The sequence below is a fragment of the Homalodisca vitripennis genome, chromosome 8 (genome assembly GCF_021130785.1).
Source record: "Homalodisca vitripennis isolate AUS2020 chromosome 8, UT_GWSS_2.1, whole genome shotgun sequence".
NCBI classification, from domain to species: domain Eukaryota; kingdom Metazoa; phylum Arthropoda; class Insecta; order Hemiptera; family Cicadellidae; genus Homalodisca; species Homalodisca vitripennis.
In genome coordinates, this window is record NC_060214.1 from 112981322 (window position 1) to 113009102 (window position 27781).

Sequence of the window (27781 nt, forward strand, 5' to 3'; positions counted from 1 at the left end):
TAAGTAACTACGTACAAATTGATTGAACACAATAACGTAATACGTACAAATTGATTGAACACAATAACGTAATACGTACAAATTGATTGAACACAATAACGTAACTACGTACAAATTGATTTGAACACAATAACGTAACTACGTACAAATTTATTGAACACAATAACGTAACTACGTACAAATTGATTGAACACAATAACGTAACTACGTACAAATTGATTGAACACAATAACGTAACTACGGGCAGATTGATTGAACATAGTTTTTTGGAAACACTATCAAACCTCAACATTTTGTAAAATATTTTAAAAAATTGATACAAAATTTCAAGGGAAGTCTAAAAATAATGCATGCTGCATTAATTTTTTTATTTACTAACCATCAATATGTATACATGTTATACTTACTTTTTGGTTAGTGATTGGGCTAAAGATAGTTTCATAATAAGATAATTAAAAAAAATAACGGCCACAATTTCAATTTCAAAATATACATGTAAAACCTGTTTTTTACCCATGTAGGGGTGAGTTTCAAAAACGTTTTGAATCAATCATCGTATGACTAATAAATAATTAAAATAGGAATTATTTATTAGTTCTACAATCAACCGAGTAGGGTAGGAATATAGTTTCTGTTCCTGTAGTTTTCAACAAAATAATTAACTTCAATAGTATAAAAAAATAACTCTTCGGTTAGTTGGGTAAACTTTCATTTTGTATCAATGCTGACTACGGATTTTTCGTACTATGTCTTACTTTCTCAATATTAAATCTTTAAGCCTATTACTTTAGCCATTATATTAGTATCACTTAAAATTACTAATCATAGTTTGGTAGGTCATTAATAATAATATATACTATTTTGAATTTCGAAAAAAAAATTTACATACACTTCTTTAATATTGCTTATTTCTCCCTCCTTAAGGGGCCGAGGTCGGGAGTGTGAAACAAATAAAAATAACTGTTTATTTGGTTTACTGCAGAAAATTATTTGCTTTTAAAAAAGTCAATACTTTTAAAGACTAATTTTTAAAAGAAAATTACAGTCAAAAACTATTTATTTTTATCATAAATTAATTATGTAAGCACTATAAAACATATTTTATATGATAGATCCAGCGGATGTGGAAAATCCATTTTTATGTGGTCTTAGTTCAGTGTAGAAAATGAGAAGCTGTATTGCTAATTATGTTCCTCGGCTGTTGTGCGTACTCCTGTTTTCGGTAGCTTTTTGCCATTTATTTTTCCTAGTTTATTATTGTCATCAGCAATATTATACGTGATCTGGACGTCGGAAAGGATGGGATGGATCTAGGACGTTGATCTGACGTCGGAAAAGGTTGGGATTGATCTGGCACCGTTGCTCTGACGTCGGAAAGGTTGGATGATGTGGCACGTTGATTCTGACGTTCGGAAAGGTTGGATGATCTGGCACGTGATTCTGACGGTCGGAATAGGTTGGATGATGTGGGCACGTGAATCTGGACGTCGGAAAGGTTGGATGATTCGGGCACGTGTATCTGACGATCGGAAAAAAGTTGGGATGATATGGGATGTGATTCTAAGATCAGAGAACGAGCGAGAAAGTGACGATCGGGAAATCTCCTTGGCCATCAGTGCGGACTGAAGGAAAACTCCCTTGGATAATGCAACAAATTCCCAATATTCCAACAAATGTATCCAAACACATTCCCTAGATTTAATGTATCCAAATTCCAGCTCAGATCACGTGAGCGCTCGTAAAGGTTTTGTTTGACTTTGGTCCTACTAGCAGCATATATTTATGATAACCTAATCTAAATCTAATTACAATTTCGTAATATACAAGTAGTAGATAGGGGACAGTGTGGCCACCCTCTCACGGATTATCACATCCTTTTTGGAGGCAGAGAAACAAGAAACGATCGTCCATAATGTCAGTCTTTTTCTAATAACGGATTTTTTAGGTTGCCAGTGAGAAAATCTCTTCCTCCAAATTCAGTGACCTTGGATAATACTAAAGTACCGAAAGGTATTTTATCGTATGTATGAGTTATTAAAAGTGCGTTATTAAGGGTGAATGATACCGTTTGTTCGCAATCATTATGTAAACGCATAATAAAATATTTTACTGTAACCTCAATTAAAGACTAAAGCAATGACATTCTGAAGTTGATGCTCTCCCAATTGTTATTTTAGTGTGTTAGCTATTTTTTTTTATACTTTGAAATGAAATCGAAAATAATATGTTTATTTTTCACATAAACGTTTTTATTGTTATTAAAACAGTTCTGGTGTTCTAAATAATATTATAAACCCTTGTGCTAAGTGAAAATATATAATTATATTCTTGTTACTGTGTATTCATAGCATAATATTATCTATTTTCATTATATTTTATAATAAAAATAGTGTTTAAAATTTTAAATTTAAAAATATTACACGTTATTCTTAAAACTGTCATTAATTATATGAACATTTTTTTAATTGAATCACAATTCTTAGGCTACAGTTCAAATTGTTGTTATATGTGACCTGATTAACTCCTAAAAATAGGTGTAGCACTAATAGTATTTGAGATATAAAGAAGGAAACCAGAAACTATTTAAATATATTAAAATCTTTTTTATATTAAAAATAAAAAGTAAAATATTATTTTATTTTCTTCCAAAAATATTAAAAATATAACTAGGACTTGTACTGAGCATAACTTAAACGTTTCATTAAATTTGGTCTTTATTTGGAGTTTACAGTAAAATCTATGTATTGACAAATGATTGCTTTTTACGATTAGACTGTATCGCCTCCTGTACTGCCTACTAATGTTATTGTGAAGTGTTTTGTAAACTGGGGATTATGCTGGGGTAAACTGTGTAAAAAGCCTACAAAACAGGACATGTTCCGAATGAAAAAGCAAGGAATAGAAAGCAGTCGATTAAATAGAAAAAAGTGTGGCGGACAGTCTACTCTGGCAAAAAATGATAGAAAATGAGTATGAAGCAGAAGATGACTTCACAATTCCATACGGAGCAGGAAATGCATACAAGCAAGTCATAAATGGTCAATTACTACATGTTTAATTAAAATAGATTATTCTCGTGGATCATTTATGTTTGAACTAAAGTACATTATCTCCATAAGTAGCCATGACAGCATATATACGTTTTAGCATTTGTACGATTTTAACTATTTTATTAATCTACAAAAATTTAAAACGTGGATTTTAAAAACGTTAATCTGAAACGTGTTATTGCGAACAATTATTTTGAAAACTTATGTAAAAATTCCTAAAATAAAAATTACCCCCCCCACCCCCCCCCCCCCCCACCCCCCCCCCCCCCCACCCCCCCCCCCCCCCACCCCCCCCCCCCCCCACCCCCCCCCCCCCCCACCCCCCCCCCCAACATTTGCACTGAAGAAGTCGTTAAGAATGCTTGTACTTTCTCTTTGGTCAACATAGTAGGCTTGACTATGGAATATCTTTGTTGGGGTGTGTAGCCTAATCGAATCAAATCTAAAGCCACTTCTAACTCCAAACAAAAGAACTTCATAAGGTTTGATTAAACGAAAACGAATGCAATGGAGGAAATCTTTTCCTATTTTTGTTGATTAAATATTCTTCCCCCTTTAAATATATTGTATGTTTATTAAGTCCTTTTAAACCAATATTTTATGTATAAGGGGCAATTTACCCAGAATTCAAAAAATTAATTACAAAAACAATAGATAAAAGCAAGAACCAATACCAGTTCCAAAAGCCTAAACCTAGCATTTTTTGCATTAGTTATTGTTTTTTGGGAACTAAAAATGTTTAGTTATAATTTCTTCATTATTAGTTGTGGAATATAAAGTTATTTCTCAAAACATTAAAGAAGGTGGTTATTAGGGTTTTGATAAATTAGATTTTCTTTCTGCATAGTTCCTAGTTAATTCAAGAAAGTAACAGTAAAATTTTAGTTTGAATTTATTTATGTGGATTTTCATTTGCTTTGTAACTGCAGAGACACTTTTAATAAATTTTTTTTTAGGAGCTTATGAAAAAAATCAAAAGTTGTATTGAAAATTTTCTTTGAGCTAAAAAATATTTTTGTAATCAAAAAGGGAAACCTCTCCACAGGCACTTGCTCTCGAGGCCCTAGTTATTTTTGAAACTATTTCTTTTAATTTACGAGTGTTTTTGTTTTAATTTTATTTACAAAGAATGTTACATTTTTATTTAAGTCTTGCTATTAGGTTTGTACATTGTGTATGCATTTGGTTGTTTACTTCCTTTATTGATGTATTACATTGTGTATACCAATGTATATAATGTGTTATTGTAATATTTTCAAAATAAAAATTTATTCTATTCTATTCTAAAAAATATACTGTAGACCAAAGTAGAACAAAATTTAAATATGTCAAAACCACACCAGAGGGCTTTCAAAGATTAAAACTTGTCATGTGCAATCGTATATGTGTTAAAAACAAAGTTTTTGTAACAATAAAACAATTTACGAAAATGACCTTCTTGAATTGAAGAAGATGAAGGCTGCTAATCTATAATGATGAGTCACATGACTGGGTTCCTATCTTACTCGGGGAGGTCAAATGAAAAATTCTTGCCCAAATCCAATTTAAACATTTCCCACATTAAAAACGGCATGCGCCCCCCGCGCGCTCGCTCAAACAATAATACACACTGCCCACTAGATTGAAAGAAAAGAATCTAATAAAAATTCTGATAGATAGACTCTGGCCCCACTTGCTTTAAATAGGCTTTATTTTTCTTTTAGTAACTTCAAAAACAGTTTCCACTAGTTTTTTAGCCCTTCACAATATTGTTATGTTAATAATATTAATGTAATAAACAATTAGTGAAAGCACAACACACTATGTTACATCGTATTATTATTATTATTCTCCATTTGATTATTATTGCATGTTATTATTACACTAATAGTAATCCAAAGACAGAAATTTAGAATGTTATTATATTTCAAAAAGGAGTGATAGTAGAAGGAGAATGAATGTAACTAATTCAGTATTTGATAAAAATATTTATTTACACCAACATAACACATATAAATAACAGTTGTTTGTTTGTATAAAATAAAGAGACTAGCAACACACAATACTTTACAATGAATAAATGCGACACAAACACAAAATTACTGTAGTGAACTGCTTAACAATACATTAAATAATTCATGCACAGCGGAAAACGCATTTACACACATGTAAAACATTCAGTTCTTATTGTAATGAATAGGTAGTGAATTGTAGCTTGTTAAATGAATTTTTTATCACTAAGAATAATTACTTATTTAAAAATATAAAATGTTCTTTCATTGTTAAGAGTTTTTATCTACACAAAACAAAACTGAGGAAAATAATTTGATTATATTGAACTATATAAGAAACAAAATATTTAGTAGGATCTTATTTTATTTTATGTCGTTTGATTAAAATATGTTTGTTATATGATGAATTGAAAACTCTTGTATTTTCATAAATGCTAAGTGAAACAAAAAATAGTAATCCCTAAAAATTACATTAAAAAAAATAGATATCACTGTTTATTTTTTCTCTTACAATTCCAAATTTCAAAAAAATTAGTTATTTTTAACCCTTTGAGTGCTATATTTTTATAAGTTAAACCTGAAGAGCGCATTTTTTGCAAAACAGATTTTCTGCATATAATTCCCAAAGGTACCATAATAAAAACAACTTTTGAATAGTTTAATAATACTACATTAAAAACTTTAAAAACTGGCCATTAACACGTTCACGACAATGGCTTATTTCCGGACATTTTTATTTGCCGTAGAATTTTCTTGCTTATTTTAAATTTCAACTTTATATTCATCAGTCTCACAAAAAAACAAATATAAAAAATTGTGAAAACTATATAAATTATTAGGTATTAACTTTATAATATATTGTATTTAGATAAAAATCAATGGCACTGTCATTAAATTCCAAAACGATGTATTGTTTACCAAAACGATACATTGTTACCAAAATGATACATTGTTACCAAAACGATATATTGTTACCAAAAAACGATACATTGTTACCAAAACGATATCTTGTTACCAAAACGATGTATTGTTGCCTAAAACGATATATTGTTACCAAAACGATATATTGTTACCAAAATCGATACATTGTTACCAAAACGATATCTTGTTACCAAAACAATATATATTGTTACCAAACCGATATATTGTTAAACAGCATCTTTGAACTAACAATTACATAATATTTATCGACGCAGAGTACTCAAAGGGTTAAAGTTAACTATTTACAAAAAGTTTGCTTAACTGATCATTAGCTTCTTTCGATTCATACACGTGTAAAATTAATAAATATACAAACTTACTTACATCACATCTCTAGTAATACAGTACAATATCACAAAATGAAAAAAATCTCTAAACAAACTTTATAATCTAATTCTAAATCTCTGTTTATAGGGTTTAAAAATACTTAGCTTTATAGGAATGATAACTTGGCCCAGATATTTATAGACAACAGCAATTAATCATAAAATGAAGTATCTTCTTAAACAAGCTATCTTCCAGCGCTACAAACGTTTTTATTAGAATGTACAAAATTATTTACAATCAGTTACAACAGTCATATTAGTTTCTTCCGAAGTTGAATCGACCTGGACATATCACAGCTTTTGTAGGTAACATCTTTACATTTAAGTTGACTTAAGTAGTCTACACTCACATAAATACTAACCTAACACAACGTAATACTACTTCTAAAATAATCACAAACAAAAAGCAACAACCATTTAAGTCAGGAGTTTGTATCAATTATGTTTTAGCTTATTCGAATTGTCAAGTTTAAGTCAATTATTTACGTTGTAATTAACACTTAACTCTACATAAAATCTTTGTTAAAAACAATTATGGAACAGAAAAATAAAAACTATATTTAAAAAAAATATAAAGAAATATTACATTATGAGAGATTTTATTTAAATTTAGCATTACAACAGTCTTGGTTTCTTAAATATGTTTATTGACAACAAAGGAACACAATTTAAAACTCCACCATTTTTATTTAAAAAAACCAAGGGTGTAGCCAGTGAGGGGGGCCAAGGAGTCCAGACCCCCCCAAATTTTCAATTTTTTCTATTACGATTATTATTATTTAAATAATTCAGTATTGCAGTATACAAGTACTGCTGAAAGATCGTTCTCAACAAAAAAAAGGGTCAACAATTTTTTAAGGAACAAAATGGGGCCTTACTTTCTGTCCACTTTGGGAAAATATCGGTTGTCTTGACCTCCCCCCATAAAAATTTTTTTCTGGCTACGTTCTTGGTAAATACCTGAACTTCCCTGACATATTTCACCTGGTAAATACCTGAACTTCCCTGACATATTTCACCTGAAATACAAAGTTACCACAAGTCAAGTAATTTTTTTATGAAAGTCACATTTTTTAAAGTTATAGACAAGTAAAAATAGGCTTTCCAATAATTATGAAATATGTTTTTTATTAATTATGAAATGTTTTTTTATGGAAGAATTATTGTGAAGGAAACAGGATTGTTTTCAGCATTTGCCGTTAAAAAATTATACTAGAAAACAATAACGCTTTTTAATTTTTCATTTAAAATGTAAATTTATTTTATTCAGTTTCCATAGTGTAAAAAGTTTTCTGTCAAGTGACTTTCATTTTGTTAGGGTTTTGTTAAGGTTTTGTAACATGCATTACAAAATTTTCAGTTCTTACTTTGAAAAATGTACATTTAGATATTAGGTTCATTGTACAGTCTTAGAAACCTCTACAAAACGTGAAAAATCCAAAAATCACGAAACAAAGTAAAGACTTTGGTCCGATATTGGACTGGCTGGTAAGACTTCCGTATAGCACAATCCAATATATCCGATTGTGGCTTAAAAGTGTTAAACAAGTTTAAAAACTTGTATACTTTATTAATAAAAAATTTTAAATACTCTAATGCATTTTAAATCTCATTGATATTCTTATTGTGTTGGAAAGCATACTTGTCTATCACACTAATGTATTTGGAAATTAATTTCACAAAGATCAATAACTTTTGATTTTAAACAAAACCACGAGATATCTAACAAAAGGAAATATCTCACCTAAATTTAAAATTGTAGGGTTTTTTTGAAATACGTAAAACAGTTAAAAAATATATATGGTAAAAAATAGAAGTAGTATGATTGGACTTTTGAAAGCAAAATTTGCAGTAACATTAAAAATGTTAAAATTGAGTAAATTAACAAATCTTGTGGGAACAGATTTGATAGATTTTTGTGGGTGGTAAATTTAATAATGATGAGTCACAATAGGGGTGAATTCTTCTGTCCTTGGTTTGTCAGGTATTGGTGGAGGGGGGAGAGGGGGCAGCAGTGGTTGTTGTCAGATCTGAAAAATTAAAACATTAAAATAAATTATTCACAATCATCAAATAATGGAGTTATTACGGTTGGATAATGGACTGTCAAATCCCAATAACATTACAGGTCTTATCTGGAAAAGCAGCTTATTGGCATACCTTTTTGGTGCAGAATTTGGTAAACTATAACGAAGAAGGCGAGTCAGCAAGGGATGTGGAGTTGTCATCACTGTAGTTAAGTACAGCCCGTGGAGGAGCAACAGTGGTTGTGGTTGTGGTTGTGGTTGTGGTTGTAGTCCGTGGTGGTGGTGACAGATCTCGGAGAGTCGCCTGAGCCAGAGTTGCCAATCCAAGGTTTGATGAAGCTGAAGTAGATATAAGCGACAAGTGCCAATATCAAAACAAGAGCTATCACCAACAAGATGATCTTTTTCTGAAAAATTAAAGATGTTATCACTACTTGTAGGATTGTTGGGGCTGTAGTAAAGATGGTGGTAACAAAGCTTAGGGAGTCGCCCGAGCCAGAGTTGCCAATCCAAGGTCTGATGAAGCTGAAGTAGAATATAAGCGACAAGTGCCAATATCAAAACAAGAGCTATCACCAACAAGATGATCTTTTTCTGAAAAAATAAAGATGTTATCACTACTTGTAGGATTGTTGGGGCTGTAGTAAAGATGGTGGTAACAAATCTTAGGGAGTCGCCCAGCCAGGGTTATCAATCCAAGGTCTGATGAAGCTGAAGTAGATATAAGCAACAAGTGCCAATATCAAAACAAGAGCTACCAAGAACAATATTATTTTGTCAATAATAATACTTACTTGTTGCAATGTTTGACAGCTTTTATTTGTAAAATGGAATTCTGGAATAAAATAAATTGGCAAAAAAAACACCTCTTTTTAACAATGTATATTTTACAAGTTGGTTTAAGAACTGTAGTCGTCTAGTAATCCAAAGTAATTGCCTCATAAATTATTCTGCCTCATATTGCCTCATTCCAAAATATTCTGAACCTTATATTATGTATGATACATTAAGAATGGTCAGAAATCAGAAACATTTTTATTCAAAGTTTACACATGTATAGTGTCAAGAATATAAACACAACAAATATATTTAAATACATAAGTGAGTGTTTGTAAAGTCCACAATAAGTCCATTAAAGTTGATAAAAAATAAACAATATTAATTATGAATAATTTACATGATTATAAAATAAATGGTAACATAAATACTTACAATCTTTATCCGTTATGAACTTCAAAAACTGCCAGTACATTGCTATAGATATATGCACTATAAACTGTCATTATTCCCAATCGAGAGAAATGCGTTTTAATTGATTCGTTCCATTGCAAGTTTAGAATAATACGGATTGCTTTTTTCTGAATGGTTAAAATTGAATTTGAATTGTTTACTGATGTAGCTCCATATAAAGAAATACCGAAATATGTGAAGGAATAAGCGAAAAATATATAGACTTTAGTGTTTGATCTGTACACAATTTTGACATTCTACGAAGAGCGTATAAACCAGAATTAATTTTTGAGATGGTCTTATCTGAGTGTTTATTCCAATTTAGGGAACTGCCCAAAGTTAGGCCTAAGAATTACCTCTTCAGCTTTCAGTACAGAAACTTGTTCGATTTGCATATTGGGACTAATTTGATTTCTGACTCTATTTGCGTTAAACTCAACATAAACGGTTTTATGTACATTCAAAATTAAATTACTTCTTTGGAAAAACTGATTTAGGTTTGATAAACAGAGGAAGGCTGACATTTCGACTTCCTCCTTAGATGATACACTAAGCCTCAAAGTGGCACCAAACACAACTTTTCTAACTCTGGAATAACTTTAAGGTAAGAGAGGAGTAACAGAGGTCCCAATATTGATCCTTGGGTCACCCCAAAAATGTTTGTTTTAGAGTTGAGGCATTTTTAATTGTAAAATTATTTTTGTTATTTTGGTGTTCAATTTCCACATGTATGTATTTTAATTGTACTTAGAGTAAGAAAGATTGGGCTGTAAAATTATACGAACAAGCATGTTTTACATTGCAAAGGAATATCATTTTGGGAATATTATTATTACTTCTTCAGTAATAATAAAGAAATCTTCATTTGATTTCTAAATAACCTTTTAAAATATATGTAAAGATAACATAACAAGCTAATGTAAGTACAATGTAACAGTAATATAAGTAGCCTACTTTTCTCGCTTTTCCTTTGTATCGGATGGCCTTCTTGGTCTGCACTTTAGCTGTCTCTACGGCCTCCCCAGCCTCCAGGACATGGTGCTCGATGCTGTTTATCAGGTCTCCCTGGACAACAAGAGAGACTTTACACACTTTTCCAATGTTTTCAATGAGTATCATTGTGTAATCCTCTAAACGGTATTTAGAGACTACAAAATGTTAATATAAAACGAGTTTGGGTAATGGTTGGAGCTAGTTACAAAGGGATGAACTTTCACATGGCAGAGCATACAGAACTGCATTAGTTATAAACCCATGTTCTGAGTTCAAAACCTCCTCCTAGCTTTAGAAATTGGGTGTTTTGTTCTTGAAGCTAAAATGTTTCTTCAACACTTTTAGTCCTCATTTACAACGTTGATGAATGAGGATTTCATCAAAGCATGTACACAGCTTTAACGGGCCCTGGAAAAGATATTCGCCCACCTCCCCTCCCGTCCAACCACCGCTTCACCCCCCACCAATCGTTATCCTATTGACAATATATTATTATTTTTTTTAATGATAGCAAGATTCAATATGCGTTGCTGAAAAATGGAAAAGGTCTTATTAATCAAACCGTTTTTAATTAATTTTGTGAACTCTAAAAACGTATAATATTTAGTCTATTAGTTGTCCGATTGAAATTATTTTTAGATTTGTTGAAAAATCTTTAAAAGCTTTTTGTAAATTTTATTTTTATCCTTAATTGAAGAAATTTTTTTTTTTGTATCGGCATTCCAGTTATGATTCGTCGGATCAGACCGGACACAAGTGTTGAGGTATTTGTTGTTTGATCACAAGAAACTATTATTGACTTTTCCGCTTGAATGCACGATGTAAATAATCACGAATAGAGATTGTTAAATCTAAGTCTAAATCTAAATTTAAAATGAAAGTAATTTTACTATTTTTTAAGTACTAGTCACAGTTTCTTCGAAATTGTAATGACCAATATAACACGTTTAGCCTATAATAGAGTTTCAGTAATTTGATTAAGCTATCTCATCCATTGACACTATCCCTTCAAGTAGACATGTGGCAGAGTCCCCTGAGAGCATGGGCCTTGGCAAAATCGTCTGAAAATTTGGTCTGAGTATGAGTCTGCTTGAACATGGCATGATGGGGCAGTTCATAGAGAGGAGGTGACCAGTCAGGGTCAGGACACTCAACTGTGTGACCTAGGGCAAAGTACTGAGGTTCAAGTTACTTTGAAGTTTAGCTTCGAGGGAGTGAAATCTTCGTTGAACAATGGTTTGAGTTATGAGAGAGACATTTTCTGCCTTGAGGGAAAAGAAGAAAAAATGGCCTCCTTGAGAGTCTTTAGAGGAGAAATGAAGAAATCACAAAGTGATTCTTTGGCAGATATTTTATTGCAGAGAGTGTTTATATTGAGTCTAAAAGCGTTAGAGAGTAGAGTGGAAAATCAACCAAATTGGTTGAGAGTAGAGTGACAGAGAATTGAGAGGCTGGCTACATCTTTAAATAATAATGTTTATAAATGTGGTAAATATAAAAATATGAGATTAATATTTTATTTGAGTTACAAATGATATAATCCAAGGTAATGTATTGTACTTTACTATATGAAAAACCAATGTTTAATTTTTTAACTCGTATTTAAACAGACTTGCTAGCAATCTGTTAGATAGTTGTAAAACTTTTACTTTTTATTGAAACCTTACAAATCACTGTGTTAATTGAGTTTCGTCAGATGTAAATATCATTCAAAGGTGCTTGGAGGGTTTTGACCCTTTTCCTCAAGCCTTTTGTCTCTATTAATTAACAACGAAATATTCTAATTATTTCAGCTTGTTTTTTTTTTAATTATAGCTTGTGTTGATTATAATGTTTTTGTTTGTTAACAATATCTCTTCAGGAGCAGATATTTGGTTAGTTTAATAAATGTGTCCTCTAATCAATGGTTTCTGAAAAAATTAAAACGTAAGATATTTACTCACTTTTGTTTGAACTTCATGATAAACGAAGTTACCTAATTGAAGAACCTTAAATTCTTATTCTTACTCTATGCTATTGACATGGTTAAAAGAAATATTCTCAACATAGCGAAGATTCCTAAGAATATGACCAAATACGACAAAAATTAAAATGGTGTAAAAATCTTATTGCTTTAGGACCTAAAAAGTAGTTGTAACTCATAATTATACATTTAACTCAATATTAAAATAATTATTCGTAAATATTGCATACTTGCTGTTCGACGAGAATCGCCATTTCCACGAATAAGTCTCGCAGCTCCTTGATGGATTTCTCGAGCCTTAGAAGTTCCTCGTGTCGTATTTGGATGTCTTCTAAGGCCCTCCTCGCTTCTTGTGTTTCCGTTATTATCTGTAAATCAATTTAAATAAATTAAACCCTAAGTAATTACATTAATTATTATAAATAAAGATTATCTTATTCCATGGAGTACATAGTTTAAAATAAAAAGTAGATTTGTTTCTTAAATCAAACTATATGGACATTCAAGGACATTAGGTAAACTGAAAATTACTACCTCTCCATGTTCCTTTTTTAAATAAAATACCAGTTTGTAGACTGACATCTAACCTTCTCTCCAGATTATTGTATATATATATATATATATATATATAACATATATATTAAGTAATTATATGTAAAGGGTGATTTTTTTATTGGTGTGGTTTTTAAGTTGGCACCACTATTAAACACAACAATTAAATTTGAATAAAACAGCTGATCTTTGTTTATTATCTTATGTCATTTTGATATTTGTATTGTCTAGTGCGTATTATTGTATAGTAACCATGAACAGACTTACAAAAGAAGAGCGTTTGCGAATAGTGCAAATTTATTTTGAAAACCGCAGTTCAGTTCCGGCAACTTACTGAGCTCTTCGTCCGATTTACGGACCTCATAATCGTCCATCAGAGTCAGGTATACGAGCTTTGGTTAATCGTTTTCGTAATACCCACACTCTTGTTGACAAGCATCGGCAGAGACGCCGCACAGTAAGGACCGAAGAGGCTGTTGATGCTGTTGCTCATAGTGTTGAAGAGGATCCAAGTGTGTCGATTCGTCATCGTGCGCAGCAATTAGCGATCTGCTACTCAACTCTATGGAATATTTTACAGAAGGATCTACGCCTATATCCATACAAGATTCAGTTGGTGCAAGAACTGAAACGATTAGACTATCGCAAGCGTCTTGATTTCATTGAATGGGCTCAACATAAGATAACACGTGACTCAGCTTTCGCAGGCAAGATTTTTTTCAGTGATGAGGCTCATTTCTGGTTATGCGGCTTTGTCAACAAACAGAATTGTCGGATTTGGAGTGATGAAAACCCAAAAGAATTTGTTGGTATGCCCCTTCATCCACAAAAACTTACCGTTTGGTGCCCCATTTGGGCAGGTGGTGTTATTGGCCCTTATTTTTTTAAAGACAATGCTGGCCAGACTGTTACGGTAAATGGTCAACGCTATCGGGCAATGTTACGGGACTTTTTCTTTCCTCAGCTAAACGAACTTGAAGTGGATTTAGAAAATGTCTGGTTCCAACAAGATGGCGCGACGTGCCACACGACAAATGACACAATTGGCCTCTTGGCAGAAACATTTGGTGAACGTATCATCTCATTTAGAGGTAGTGTCAACTGGCCCCCACGGTCGTGTGATATCACGCCAACAGACTACTTTCTGTGGGGATATGTTAAGTCTCAAGTATACGCTGACAAGCCACAAACTTTAAATGACTTGGAAGCTAACATTCGTCGAGTTATTGGCGGAATTCAACCACAGCTGCTGGAAAGAGTATTCGAAAATTGGACTTCTCGATTGGGCTTTCTACGCGAACGAAATGGAGCCCATATGCCAGAAATCATTTTTAAACGTTAATGTCATGACACTGTAGTTCAAATAAATGCATTTTATGTCAATGCAGGTTGTTTTTCATTTTTTTTATTTAGTTTTAAAAACCGCACCAATAAAATAATCACCCTTTATAATTACTTTTAGTACATCTTAGTTTGTAACCTTAATTGTTAAAACAACAACGGTAGGTAATAGAATCTTTTGTTTTTTTAGAATTTTTTATTTTTCGTGAATATAACTGACTAATACTTACATCGCTATTGAATATTGATCCGTAATTCCCTTGTTCCAACAGCTCTTCTAGTTTCTCGTCCGAGACTTCCGCTTTTGCTGTGACAAACATTTCAATATGGCATGAGACTAATGTAATGATTGAGAATTCCATAATTTATAATCCTCACTGGAAATAATGTTGCTAGAAATCAGTATTATTTGACTTTACTTCTATTAACTACTTTCCAATACATATTTGAAATACTTATAATTCTGTCATCAATAATATAAACTAGTTTAATTTTTCGTAAACATAAACAATTTTTATTTTTTAATTTTCTATTTTCTTGGTTGGGCTTTTTACTCGTTTCCTTACACCGCACTTCTTAGCTTTCTCATGTTATGTCATACAACTTGACAATTTTGGAATTATGAAATAATTTGAATACTTTTTAATTTTTTTACTGCAAACAAAAATTGTTGTCAGAATTTGTTTTAAAAACCAATAAACAAACTGTTACCAGAGCGCCCAATGGACACAAGCCCATTTAAAAATATGTGCTAAAAACAAAAATAATTTTCCTAAAATTACAATTTTAATCTTGAAACTTTTCTTCAGTTGGATTTTGCCAACTACATAAGTAGTCTTTCTGGATTTCCAAAATAGTCCAGAAAGATAGGGTTGAGCTAATAAAAAAATTATGTAATTATGTAAGTTAGATAACCTTCAAATGTGTACCACTACAAAATTACATCTTGCTACTTTTCACATGCAAATTTACGCTGTTTGTTTTACTACATTTCTTTATACTTTAGTTGATGGAGAAAAAATATATACCAATAAAATTGGTCAATTCTTAAACAAAAAAAATAAAGAAAATTAGTTTATGTGCCCTTAATGATGACAGTAGGTAGGCAACAAGGTTGCAGTGGCTCTAGTGGAGGTTTGTGGAGAATTGTATTGTAACAACAATCATTAACGGCCAGTCATATTCTTAAAAAAATAATGAAGACCACAACATGCTGTGCTTCTAATTTTAAATTATTTTTCATTATCTGCACTCGTGTCCTCTTCACATTTTCACAAGACTTTGCTATATGGAAACCACCACTACGAATAATAGTCTTCCTCCTTCCTGTGCTGTGTGACCTAGATTCTTATCTCAATTACCAGATAAACGAGATAAGCGAGGCAGCGAGATAAAGACACTGCAGAACAACACAAGTAATCGCTGTTGATTAAATAAATGCATTAAATATTCATGAAAGAGAAAGGCCAGTGAGTGCAAGGCACTTACACGGGTCACTCTTGTCTTTGTTCTGTTCGCGGTTGAGCAGCACTCATCAGAGCGTACAGAGAGGCCTGTGGCTGCCCTGGAAACCACAGCTGCTGCTTCTGCTCATCGCCGAGTTGTCATGGTCCAACCATTGTCTCATCTCTTTTTCTGAGAACCGAACCAGGTGCCCTCTGGAGCGATCAAATCCCAGTGTTTGAATCTTCAGAGCAAAACTAATATGTCGCTGTTGAATTTTCCTAATGACAATTTAAGATTCAAAAACTTTAGTGACTTCCAATCAAAGGCTTAGGATGTTTCAATAGTCATCTTGGATTTTAAATTAGAGAAAATCCTTATTATAGTCAAATAGACGATAACAGAGGAATTCAAGACGTATTAAATGTTGTGGGGCAGACGGAAAACACGTGTTGCATCGCAACAAAAAGTTTTAACTAAGTGTGTAGAAAGTACACCAAAAGGTCTAATAGAGGATAGGATTTAGGAGGTAAACATTGGTAAATAATCGTAAATCCTTCCTTTCCATTTAACAATTAACCACGCTATTAGAAAAAAAACGGGGTTGGCATTTTGCTAAATGGGATAATGCAATTGGAAAACACAAACTTTCCTATTGGCAAGACAAAGAGAGGAGTAGATAAAAGTGAAAGACTGGAAAGAATACAGAAGAATCAGAAATGATGATAATGTAGGATAATTGAAGCTTCCTACCTATAGAGGCTATCCTGTGTATCCTCTCCTCGCATTTCTCCTTGTAGTCGACCTGCTCAAGGTTGAACTCTGTCACCGCTTGGACGAATAGGTGCAACGTCGTTGCATGTTGCGTGCGACGTATCCTCAGCCCAGCAGGGACAGGATCGCCCTCCGACAGGTCTTCCTCCTCCTGCGAAATCCGCTTCTCAAGCGCTGTAACAAGAAACTGTCAATAAATTTCAAAAGTATTTCAATGGTATGTTGGGATATGAGTGGATTTCTTGTGATGAGAATAGGTTCAGGATATGACAAGTTCTCAAACTGTTGAAATATCCACTTCTGTAGAGCTGTTATACGAAAATGCCAAAAGACCTACGTTTTTCGACGGGGTGTTTACTCGGAGATGTATGGATCCCTATACAATATGTGTCTTCTAGTGATATCCGCTTCTCTACGGCTGGAACACGAACTTGCCAAAGACTTTTCGACAGAATATTTGTTGATTGGTGGGTCGATCATAAGTTGTGTCCCTAGTTATTTAAAATCTGGGAGGTTAACAAAATGTTATATCGTATTCATAAAAGCACAACAATTATGTGAATGTTGAATTTAGCTCCAGTTCACCTTCGTCTTATGTGCAGAATCTATAATCTGATGCTGTTGCAGACTTGACTCCTGGAATCTGGAGTCATGTTCGTCTGAAGGGATGCAAAAATAGTCGGTAACGAAGAACGAAGACTATATTAGAAGTGCTATTTTTGGATCCCTTCAGACGAACATGACTCCAGATTCCAGGAGTAAGAGGAAGATTCTACACGTAAGAGGAAGATTAACTGGAGCTAAATTCGACAATCTCGTCGAATCAGCCCTGCCCACCATAGCTGCTTTATGTGTAGAAGACTCAGGTTTTAGGATCGTGTCAGTTAACATCTTAGTGCACTCAATTGTGTACCAGCTGAGAAAGTGAGAATACCTCTTCACCTAGATTGCACTATTTTTTGTAGTCTGGTTGTCTCTGACGTCGAAACGATGTGGAGGTTCGTTTTGAGCATCTTCGTTCTTCGTCACCGACTATTTTTGGATCCCTTCAGACGAACATGACTCCAGATTCCAAAGTCTGCAACAACATCCGACTACAGATGCTGCACGTAAGAGGAAGGTTATCTGGAGCTAAATTCAACATCACATCGAATCAGCCCTTACCACCATGGCTGCTTTATTTTTAGCAGACTACAATTTTCTAATGGTCATCATCAATCAAAGATTTTGTCATAGTTTATCGCAACCACTAAGTTCTAGTTCTTCGTCTTTGCACAGTGGCAATGAAGTCCTTACTGAATTCTCATCTGAGACAGCGGGTGCACGTAATAACAATGATGAAACGTTAATGCAGTTCCCAAACGTGTTGTGCTCTGTTGAAACCATCCGTTCACAGCTTCATTAGAATAACAAGAGCCTGCACCTCCGCCTGAGGCAACCGATGTGACAGTGTCTATTGTTTACACTTCATTGGTCACATGATAAATTCCAAGGCTGACGCTTACACTTTGTTGCTTCACACAGGAAATGGTTGTCAAGCCATTGCTTCCCTAATAATCGCGACTGAAATAGCTAATCCTGTTTTTTTTAGTTTTAGCTATGCATAGTATACTCAGCTGATTTCCAGATAAACTGTTATACAGAGTGTCCCGTAACTCTCTGGACAAAGTATCCCGTTATTGCTCAGGTCAAGACAGACGTATTTTACCATATGAACATGGGTCTCCGGTGTTTAGTTTCCCATCTGTCTGTCTGTATGTGTTTTAATTAATTAATAACATAAAAAGTAATAAATTAAATTATACCAAATTGGGCTCAGATTTTATGATAACAAGGTCAGTTACTGAAAAGAATATAATGCAATTATTATTAGTGTTTTCAAAATGGCGGACATTAAAACTTGTAAACTTGGAATGTCTTAAAATCTAGCTATTTTCTCAAAAATTATAAGTATAGCAGTTTTTAGAGGGGGTTTTCACAGATATAATGACAAAAAATTATTAAAATCAAATAACAAATAGATGATTTAGAGCATGTTTACTGTGACAAGACATGGCCCACATTGAGAGCTGCCGTTTATTCAGTTTTGTTTTATTGCCTAAAATTCCTTAAAGTTCAACAATTTCTCGGAGGATGTTTTCCTAGCCCCTATTTTTGAAGAAAGAGTCCCGAAGGTATTTTGTACTTCCTAACTCACCCAGTGTGGCAGCCCCCCGAAATAATTTTCTATATACGTCACTGGCCCATAGTAACATCCGACTTCATCCCTGTAAGTTACTGATTATTCAAACATCTAACGAATTGTTGCTATCTTTTTCAGTTCATTCAAGCCATAGGTTTTGTTGTATTTAAATTTATAAGTAGTATTAATTTTGCCTATATGGAATGTCTCAGTAATACTCTAAGTGATTACACAATAAATTACTTATCAGTAATTACTAATTAGTGATTAGTAATTTACTATTCAAATTCAGATAGCCATTAGGTAAAACCTTAATTAAGGTATTTAAATTGTATTTAACTACGGATGGCTGTTACAAGTTTATAATTAGTCGTTTATGGCTACAGTATACTTGACTAAACAAAACCAATGGTGATTTTCCACACACAATACAAGTACAAAATGCGAGTATTACTATCCTGTCTATTACTATTCCACTGTATTTTCTATTCACCACCAAGTATTATTGTAGCGTTATCACAGGCTACATTGTCAATATGTGTGTTAATATTTGTATCAAAGAGAATATTAGAAAGTTACCGGATATGGAATTCATAAAAACGTCTACTAGATAACATTTGTTGGGTCTTTTCTAGTATGTCCCCGCATTCTATATTTTAATTTCTATAAGTTAGATTACGTTACTAGAGCTACAAATGTAATTTCTAAAGGTAATTGAGGTTAGGTTAAGCTAGGTTTTTGACAATAATTTGCAAAAACAATTGAAAAACGAGTTTATTAATTTGTACGAAAAAACACAAATTAGTAATGAAAAATGTTTAAAATAATATACTATTCTGATGGCCAGAACGCTTTAATATCCTCCAGGATTTGTTCGAACAAATCTGTGTTTTGGTGGCGATGTTTCCAAAGAAACTCACACAAGTATGAGTCTAGCAAGTTGCGACTTGTACCGCATTCGTTCCTATTACGCCGTTTTGCCGACGCCCAGAGCGATTCGATTCTCTGTGATAGTGCTCCTGTTGTAGGATCAACAAAATTTTCAGAATGGGTTAGATCACGCGATGCTTGCCCGTTGCGCAGCGCTTCGCGCTGCTTGCTCTTTTAGAAAAAGATTAACTCGAGCTTGCAAAGTCCAAGCCCAGATCAAGCGGCGCGCGTTTATCACTGATAAGATAAGACGAGTGGAAAACGCACCTTATATAGGTAGGAGGTGGCCAAACTTGTGATTCGTCGGACCAACCAGAGTTTCAGGATTTCCCGCTTTTCAATTGACAATGAATTAACCGCTTTAATTACGATCTTTGTGAATGCGGGAACATATTAGAAAATACCCCATTTGTTTACAGGGTAGTAATAACAAAAATACTAGGCTAACATCTCAGAATTGATTTCTTGTACGTCTAGATTGTTTATTGGAGTTTATCTATCTAGGGTACGGTTGTAAAGATAAGTGGCCGTTATCTTCTTCTTGTAGTCCATACTTGCTTGTGATACTGATTTTTCTAGGGAAAAATGTCTTTTGCATATGACCAACCTTCTTCTCTTCCTTAATATACTGTGACTGAGAAAATGTTTCAATTTGAAAATCCGTAAAAAAACGTTTTCCACAACTCTATGAGCGAATGCTCGTGTAAAAGTGAAAAGAATGTTCATTTATACATGTAAAGAACAATGTACAAAAGCTGTACCGTTTATTTAGTTGTATTATGTAATACATATTTTGGCAACCCTGTTACTCGTTACTGGTTAATACAAGTTACATCCGATGTTCTTGGAACTAAATTCTTGGCGGATTAATAACCTAATTGGCACGCGTATTAATTTTTTTTCTCTCGTGAACTTAGTAGCTAAGCTGCCGTTCCTACTGCCGAGCAACATCTCGCGCGCCTTGTCCATAAGTAAAATTTATATTTTTGTATTATAAATTAGCCCTTTCATGCGAAACATCTAATTTTGAATGTAATATAAAGTAAAGTAACTTATTTTGGTTGATGTTTTATTTGACAGATTAATATCGATAACTGTGTGGTGATGTCCTTCTGACGAGACCACGTTGTCATGAATCTTAAGTTGTCTCGATAAATGGCTAATACCGTCGTGATTTTGTTTTAGGCGAGTTCAACTTCGAATCTCTGATTTTAATTTCGAGTCTCTGAGTTTGATGTTAACCATGATTATAACTTCTAGTCTACTAATATTCACTTTTTCCGACTACAGCTGCAATGTCGAACCAAGATGCTAACGCCCGCGCTTGTGAGTCAACATCAACGCGAATGGAAGTCGATTTTAAAGTTTTAATAATTATTAAGTTCGTATGCAAAATTCCCATAGAACATTGGAACCATTAGGACTATCCCCATTATAACATTTAGTTCATTATCATCTCATTTGGCAACAACGTGGCAATACAATATTTTATTTTTAACATCTAGAAGCGGTACTTTTATGTTTATTCGCCACAGTTAAACATATAAGTAAACTTTGCAAATCGAGTATTCATTACTATGACCTCAGCGGTATCCAACCCCACGTGTTTCGTCCATTTGGTACAAAGCAAGATTTCGATTCTCTTCACCATTATCAACAGAGAGAATAGTAATATTCCACAATTTACCATGGATTCTACGTTCAACTATTAGAAAATTAGGCTAGAGCATCGCTACGGGTAAAACCCTGCATTGGTGTTTTAGGACCTCACGACTATCATACATCAAGCAGTTAACTGTCAAAAAAGAAAAGGCAACGAAACAATTAAACCTACGTCGTTACTAGTATTCATTTACGGAACCTAAATTTCCCACCAAAATTAAGTGTATTACCAATTTCAAAAGTAATGTCCCGGCACTGTATAAATCTGAGATCTGTTGATGAAGTGAGATGATTCTGACACCCACTGTACAATATCAGGTTACGGTTGAGATTCTACCCGCTGTTGGTCGCGATAAATCAACGAGAGACGCCAGGAGAATCCGTCATTCCATCGTTGGCAAACCATCTGGCGGATACACAAACGAGAATACCACTATTATGGTGGATTGTGTTGCAAGGGTTTTGTATCTGCCCCATTGTTGGCTCATTTTTTCATTTATTAAAAATATGTTGATGTCATTTAATTAATTAAACGTTTATCAAAGCATGTACAATTTCTAAAATTTTTAATTTGATTTAAATTAAGTTACAGATCAGGTGTAAAGTCTTCAAATTTAGGCTATGTCAACGCTTTATGTACAGTATCACTTCCATGTCACAATGGAATAACAGCTGGACCATTTGTTTCTTTCTGAACTTTTTGAAGTTCAAGGAAGGAGTCAGTATAAACACACGTAGGCGTAGAGCCATCTTTACTAATTAATAACTACCATAGAGTAACTTAGATAGTGCAGATATTTAAGTACGGTTTCCTAAACTTTATTCACAATGCAAGTTTAGACTAAAAGTTTATTAGGTGAAAATTATATAAATGTGCGTACTAATTGTAATCGCCCTTTAACGGAATCATCGATCATGGTTCCCAGACCCTAAAATCACGAAGGAAGCAGGATTTTTCCGGACATTTGCCCTCGTTCAGTGGTTCAAAATATCAGTAACACTTGTGAACGATGGCAAATGTCCAGAAAATCATGTTTCCTTCATAATCCTTCCATCGTCAAAACCAAACTTCAAACTCAAAATCATCCATAGGGCAAAAATGTTTACATAGGCTATATGGATTTGGAATAATTCGTTAGCCAATTTAGAACAAACAATATTAAAAAAATAGGAGTAAACATCAAAATTATTTACCATAATATCAAACTGAACTTGTCACAGAAATACATATAGTACATACGCCTTGAACACGTTCAAGCCTTATTAGCCATGCAGCATCAAGCGATAGTAAGTTTCAAGATGACGACCGTTCGAAATTTTGCATTTCTATTTAACTATTATAGCATACAAAAAATAACGTTTTTTAGTTTGAGTAACGTTAAGCAAGGTGTAGCCTACAAGTGCACATTTTACTATTTACTATATCTATCATGGTTTCAAAATGGCGGCCACTTAAAGCTAGGAAGTTGGAAAGTTACATTCCAGCCATGTAGGCATCGTAGAGAACATGGTGGTGCTCTCAAATTCTCGTTTCATTTACAAAAATGTTTGTTCTTTCATGGGTTTCAATATCCCGCTAGGTTCCAAGATAGTGATCTCACAAAGATTTGGGAAGTAAACAGTTACGTCGTGTCATTATAAGTAAATATGTTCTTAAACATTATTTTTACATCGATGCTACCAAACCAAGGTCTTGTTTTTAGAAATAGAGACCACTGTAGGCTACATTCTTAACAAGTGTTTAATCCTGTAACGTTTTGAGATGATTGAGTTTCTACATTGTAAAACAAATACAAGATTATAAATAGTTCAACCATTAGAGTTGTATTACCATCAGTATTGTACAACTAATAATACTTGTTTGGGTGATATCGTATTTCTAATGACTGGCCGACATCAACTCGATCTTTCACCCTACTGTGCCGTAATTGCCAGGCCCAGCAGTCTACCAGCGGCCGTATATGTCCCTACTGTGTTGCATTTTTATATATTTCATTTTTTATATAAAAAGCATCTTAGTATTAACTTAAGTTTTCAGAAACCCTCTGTAACAATTTTCATAAAATGTTAATTTTTATAGCTCATTAGATGCTTAACCAAATAGTATAAATCACATTTCTTTAAAAACTTCTGTTTTAAAAAATTGTATTTTATATTTTAGGCCTACTTACAAAAATCCAATTCAAACCGTACGAGTTGGGCGATCGAACCTACAATCACAACTCTGAACGCTTTAAAATCACTATTTCCGATTCAAATATTGAGTCAAGATCTGATAGGGATTTTAAGAATTTGAATTAGATTATCCCCACATGTAGGCTATTAAATCATGTAAAATGGCAGGAACTATTTCTTAATAAAAAAGAAAGATTTAATGTATACTTTAAATAAACCGTTTAGATCCGAAACCGAGGAAGCCAGACATGAAAATATCTAACTTTCCAAAAAGTATTTGGTGGCAAAATACAAAACTAGAAGTATGTGAAAGGAAAATGATTGCTCGATATTTTGGCACTGTTTAATTTAATCTTAGTTCTTAGACTTAATGGCCGGTGTCACTACTAATATCAAGCTTTCCGATTCACGTCCTGTCGAAACATTCCTAGTACAATCTATTCGCAGAATATTTCCCCTCCGTTGTAAAGAGCCATTTTTTACCAATACAAACTGAAACTGCCAATAATATACATCCGTCTGTAAAGATGACTTGAAAGTAGACGGAGCTTTAATCTTAGCCAAGAACGTAGCCAGGAAAAGATTTCGGAGGGGGGATTCAGACAACTGGTATTTTGTACATTAAAAAGTTCTTGACCCGTTTCTTTGTTGAGAACGATCTTTCAGCAGTATATGTCAGTAATACTCAATTATTTAAATAATGATAATAATCGTTTTATAAAAAAGTATTTTTTTTTTAATTGAAAATTTGTGGGGGAGGAAGTTCTGGATCTCTTGGACCACCTCGCTGGCTACGTCCCTTATCGTAGCCAACCAACAGCAATCAATTTGACGTCTTTATCGCAGACTGCCAGCTTTTCGACAGTTTGACGCTGTCTTCTTTGTCAAAGTGTCAATGTTGGGTTTAATTCCAGTTTACTTTCTCTGGTGCAGCGTGTCGAATCTGACGCAGTCCCAGACTTGACTCATAAGATCCAAAATCTAAGTCTGCGACGAAGAAGATCAAAATGAACCCTTTACATCATTTTGACGTCAGAGACACCTAGACTACGAAATACAGTGTAATCTAGAAGAGTTATTCTCATTGTCTCGTCAGGTTATATTCCGTTTTGATTATTGCAAAGGGGTTTCTTATTATCCTTGAATAAGAGTAGCGGATTTTTCGAGGAGGCTACTTAGTATTGTCGAGTTATATTGCATGTTTGATTTTGAAACTGTGTTTGAGTATGTCCGATTTTAGAAATAAGCACTTCAGACCCAAAGTAGCGGTTGGAAAGTTACCATTTCCCAACAGTGATGAACGGTGAAACGAAATTAAATAAAAAATTCTTTTATTAGATGCGAGTAAAGTCCCCTCTACCACTTAACCTCGCCGGACTTCGGTGCCGATATCTGAAAAAAATTTAGAAAGATTAAGGAAATAGTAAAAATAACCCTCCCTTTTTGAATACCCTAAGGAAATTTTTATTTGGATGTGTACGTACAGATTACACATTACATAACCATAGTGAAGGGCTGTTTCAATACGAATATCGAGTCCAGCTTTATTGTGTTCATACAGTTTTGTGCCTGATGAGACAATCAAAATACCTCTTCATCCACTCGGTTGTCGAAAGTAGAGTTCGTTTTGAGAATTTCGTCTCCAACTGTTTTGGATTTATTCAGACGGACGTTAACTCCAGGGCAGATTCAAAGGGGGTCGAGTTTGTAACAGCGTCAGATTTCAGATGCTGCATTAAGCAGAAAGTGAAATGTAGCTAAACTCTACAATCGTAGGAAGAGATAGCTTTAGATAAACCGCTTACAAAAAGACATTGGGCGATTTTAGTTCACGCAGGGTGGGGTAAATACCCCTCCGCCGCTGTAATGCCGCCCTCTCCCAGTATCCCCACCACTGCTCGGCACTCGCCCGCTTGCTCTATCCCCTGACCTGGCCACTGCCACAGCGGCTAAACTCACACCAAAACGCAAACTTCCTGGATACGCCTATGGCTACATTAGTCAGTTCAATTAGTATGTTACACTTTTATAAACCTACACACAGAAATACAATATAGTAATAGAATACGTAAGTAGCTGCAGTGTAATCAAAATGGCCCGAGTGAGACACGATCCACACAGCTGATAAAACAGAGACGAGGAGATGCTTGTCTCAACCCCCACCACTGGAGGGGCCCTCCTGCGCGTCGCTGCTCAGATACTTGCTTCTGCGCAGGTTCCTTTGCGAGCGGTTTATCTGTAGTGGTTTATATTATGAATAGTTAATTTTTACGAAAATAATTAGTACCGCGGAAAACAGGCAATTGATCATAACAGCGAAGAACCACTCAAAATTCAGTTAATTTTTAATATAATAATAGTAAACTACTCACATTTCAGGTTAGAGTTGACGCGTTTGGCCAGCTGCTTGATCGTGTCTGTGCGCACATCTAGCTCTGCTTTCATTGCTGCAACATTCACACAGTTCTGCATCAGATGACTTGTGAATATTAAAAACGGTCATAACATTTGTGAGTTCTGAGTGTTTTGAATATTATAACTCGATGTATTTCCACTATAACAGAAGATGCCAAAAACAAGTAGGCATATTTAGGGGCATGTATAGAGCAGGCCAATCCCTTATCCCAAATGTCTGCGTTACCTTAATAGTATTTTCAGTCAGACAAAACTAAAACTATCCATAATTATAAAAAGACACACATTTATACATACTTATACCCCCCCTACCTCATCGAAAAAAATAGTGGGCACCTCCATGGTGACACTACAGGTTTTGACGTTTTGTCGTATTATGAGTAACATCTCTACCATTCATATTTGTAAGGATTACATTAAACCCCCAAAATCTAATAACCCTGACTGCCCTCCTTTCTCATCGAAAAGAAACATTGGTACCCTCCTGGTGATACTAAAGGTTTCTGATGTATTGTAAAATAAATTGACTTCTCTATTATTCACATTTCTGTAAGTATTAAACTGAAGGCATCCTGAAAAAGATACTCATCCCGTCCTCTGAGAATGCACTGCTCGTTAACAATGGGGTGCAAGACACTCCTTTTTTAATCCCTAATTTCTATTTCCATGTCTCGACTTCTATCTCTATCACCCTCATTAATAAATCCTGTCCGCCGCTGAGTTTGCAGCATTACACCTTTGTTTTGCAGCCAACGCTGCTTAAATGTCAAGGTAGAAATACTGTAGTCGGAGCTCTAAAAGAAAGGCAACCACTTAACCTCCAACGACATCCCACTCGGGTGTACTTTAATAGCTTTAGTTTCTTTTTCACGTTGTCTAGAAAAAAATTCCGTTATGATGATGGAAAAGGAATGCCTGTCATTAAATTAATTGATAATGTAAACGGGCAAATGTGGAAATATTAATTGCCTAGAGCAGTAAATGTAGGCTACTGCATAGGAATTCCCAAATTCAGTAAATGCCCATCTTAAATTGACAATTAGTTTCACGTTCGCCGAAGTTTACCCAGCAGGGATCACTTATGGCTGATTTATACCTTCCAGTTGAACCTACCACTGGGCATAGCAAAAACCGATGTGTTACTTAAATCTGGGCAACCCTATATGGATGTCCAGGAGCAGCACATCAATAACTGTAAATGTTGAGATTCTGAGGTGCAAGGGTAATTCGATAGGTCTAGTCTACTACGGGAGATGACTGTTGGAGTTGGTGGGGTTTGTTTCCTAAATGTTAAAGGTTCTTGCCAACCTCAACAAGGGTGTGCCACCCCTGCCTGCTTTGACTGGAGAGTCAGGTTCTGAGTTGGCCTCCCCTTCTTCCGGGGGACATGACTTTTGAGATTAGTGCCCTAATTCTTCCTCATGGATCTCGATAGGAGGCGGCCCCTACTCCCTAACCTTACCCATCCTGAATATCCTGTCATTCCGGAAGCAGTGCTAAGGTTTTAACAGGACTAAGTACAATTTATAAGCTTCTTATCCTAAGAGAACAAAAAAAGTCCGCCGAATAACATTAATATAAAACAATTGGACTATAATTTCATTACCCACTCATTACTTTTCCAGTACGTAAAGTCCAAATCAGGAAACAGTACGTGTAGCCATAAGTTGGAATAATCTTCAGGGTCCATTTCAGAACCACTAACTTAACCAAAGACATGCTATATCAGATAAGAATAACTATTCT

General features: G+C 34.1%; 1 protein-coding gene across 2 annotated transcripts in view; it reads right to left on the reverse strand.

The window, feature by feature from the left end:
* Positions 1 to 7626: 7626 nt before the first annotated feature.
* Positions 7627 to 27781, reverse strand: part of LOC124367915 (syntaxin-like) — a 68015-nt gene continuing 47860 nt past the window's right edge. For both annotated transcript variants that reach the window (XM_046825120.1, XM_046825119.1), the window contains exons 4-10: positions 25993 to 26067; positions 16651 to 16845; positions 14685 to 14761; positions 12792 to 12929; positions 10560 to 10670; positions 8509 to 8782; positions 7627 to 8378 (exon numbers count right to left, since the gene is read on the reverse strand). In XM_046825120.1, coding sequence (XP_046681076.1) covers positions 8585 to 8782; positions 10560 to 10670; positions 12792 to 12929; positions 14685 to 14761; positions 16651 to 16845; positions 25993 to 26067 — 794 coding nt within the window. In that variant the 3' untranslated portion in view covers positions 7627 to 8378; positions 8509 to 8584. The remainder of the gene's footprint in view (positions 8379 to 8508; positions 8783 to 10559; positions 10671 to 12791; positions 12930 to 14684; positions 14762 to 16650; positions 16846 to 25992; positions 26068 to 27781) is intronic.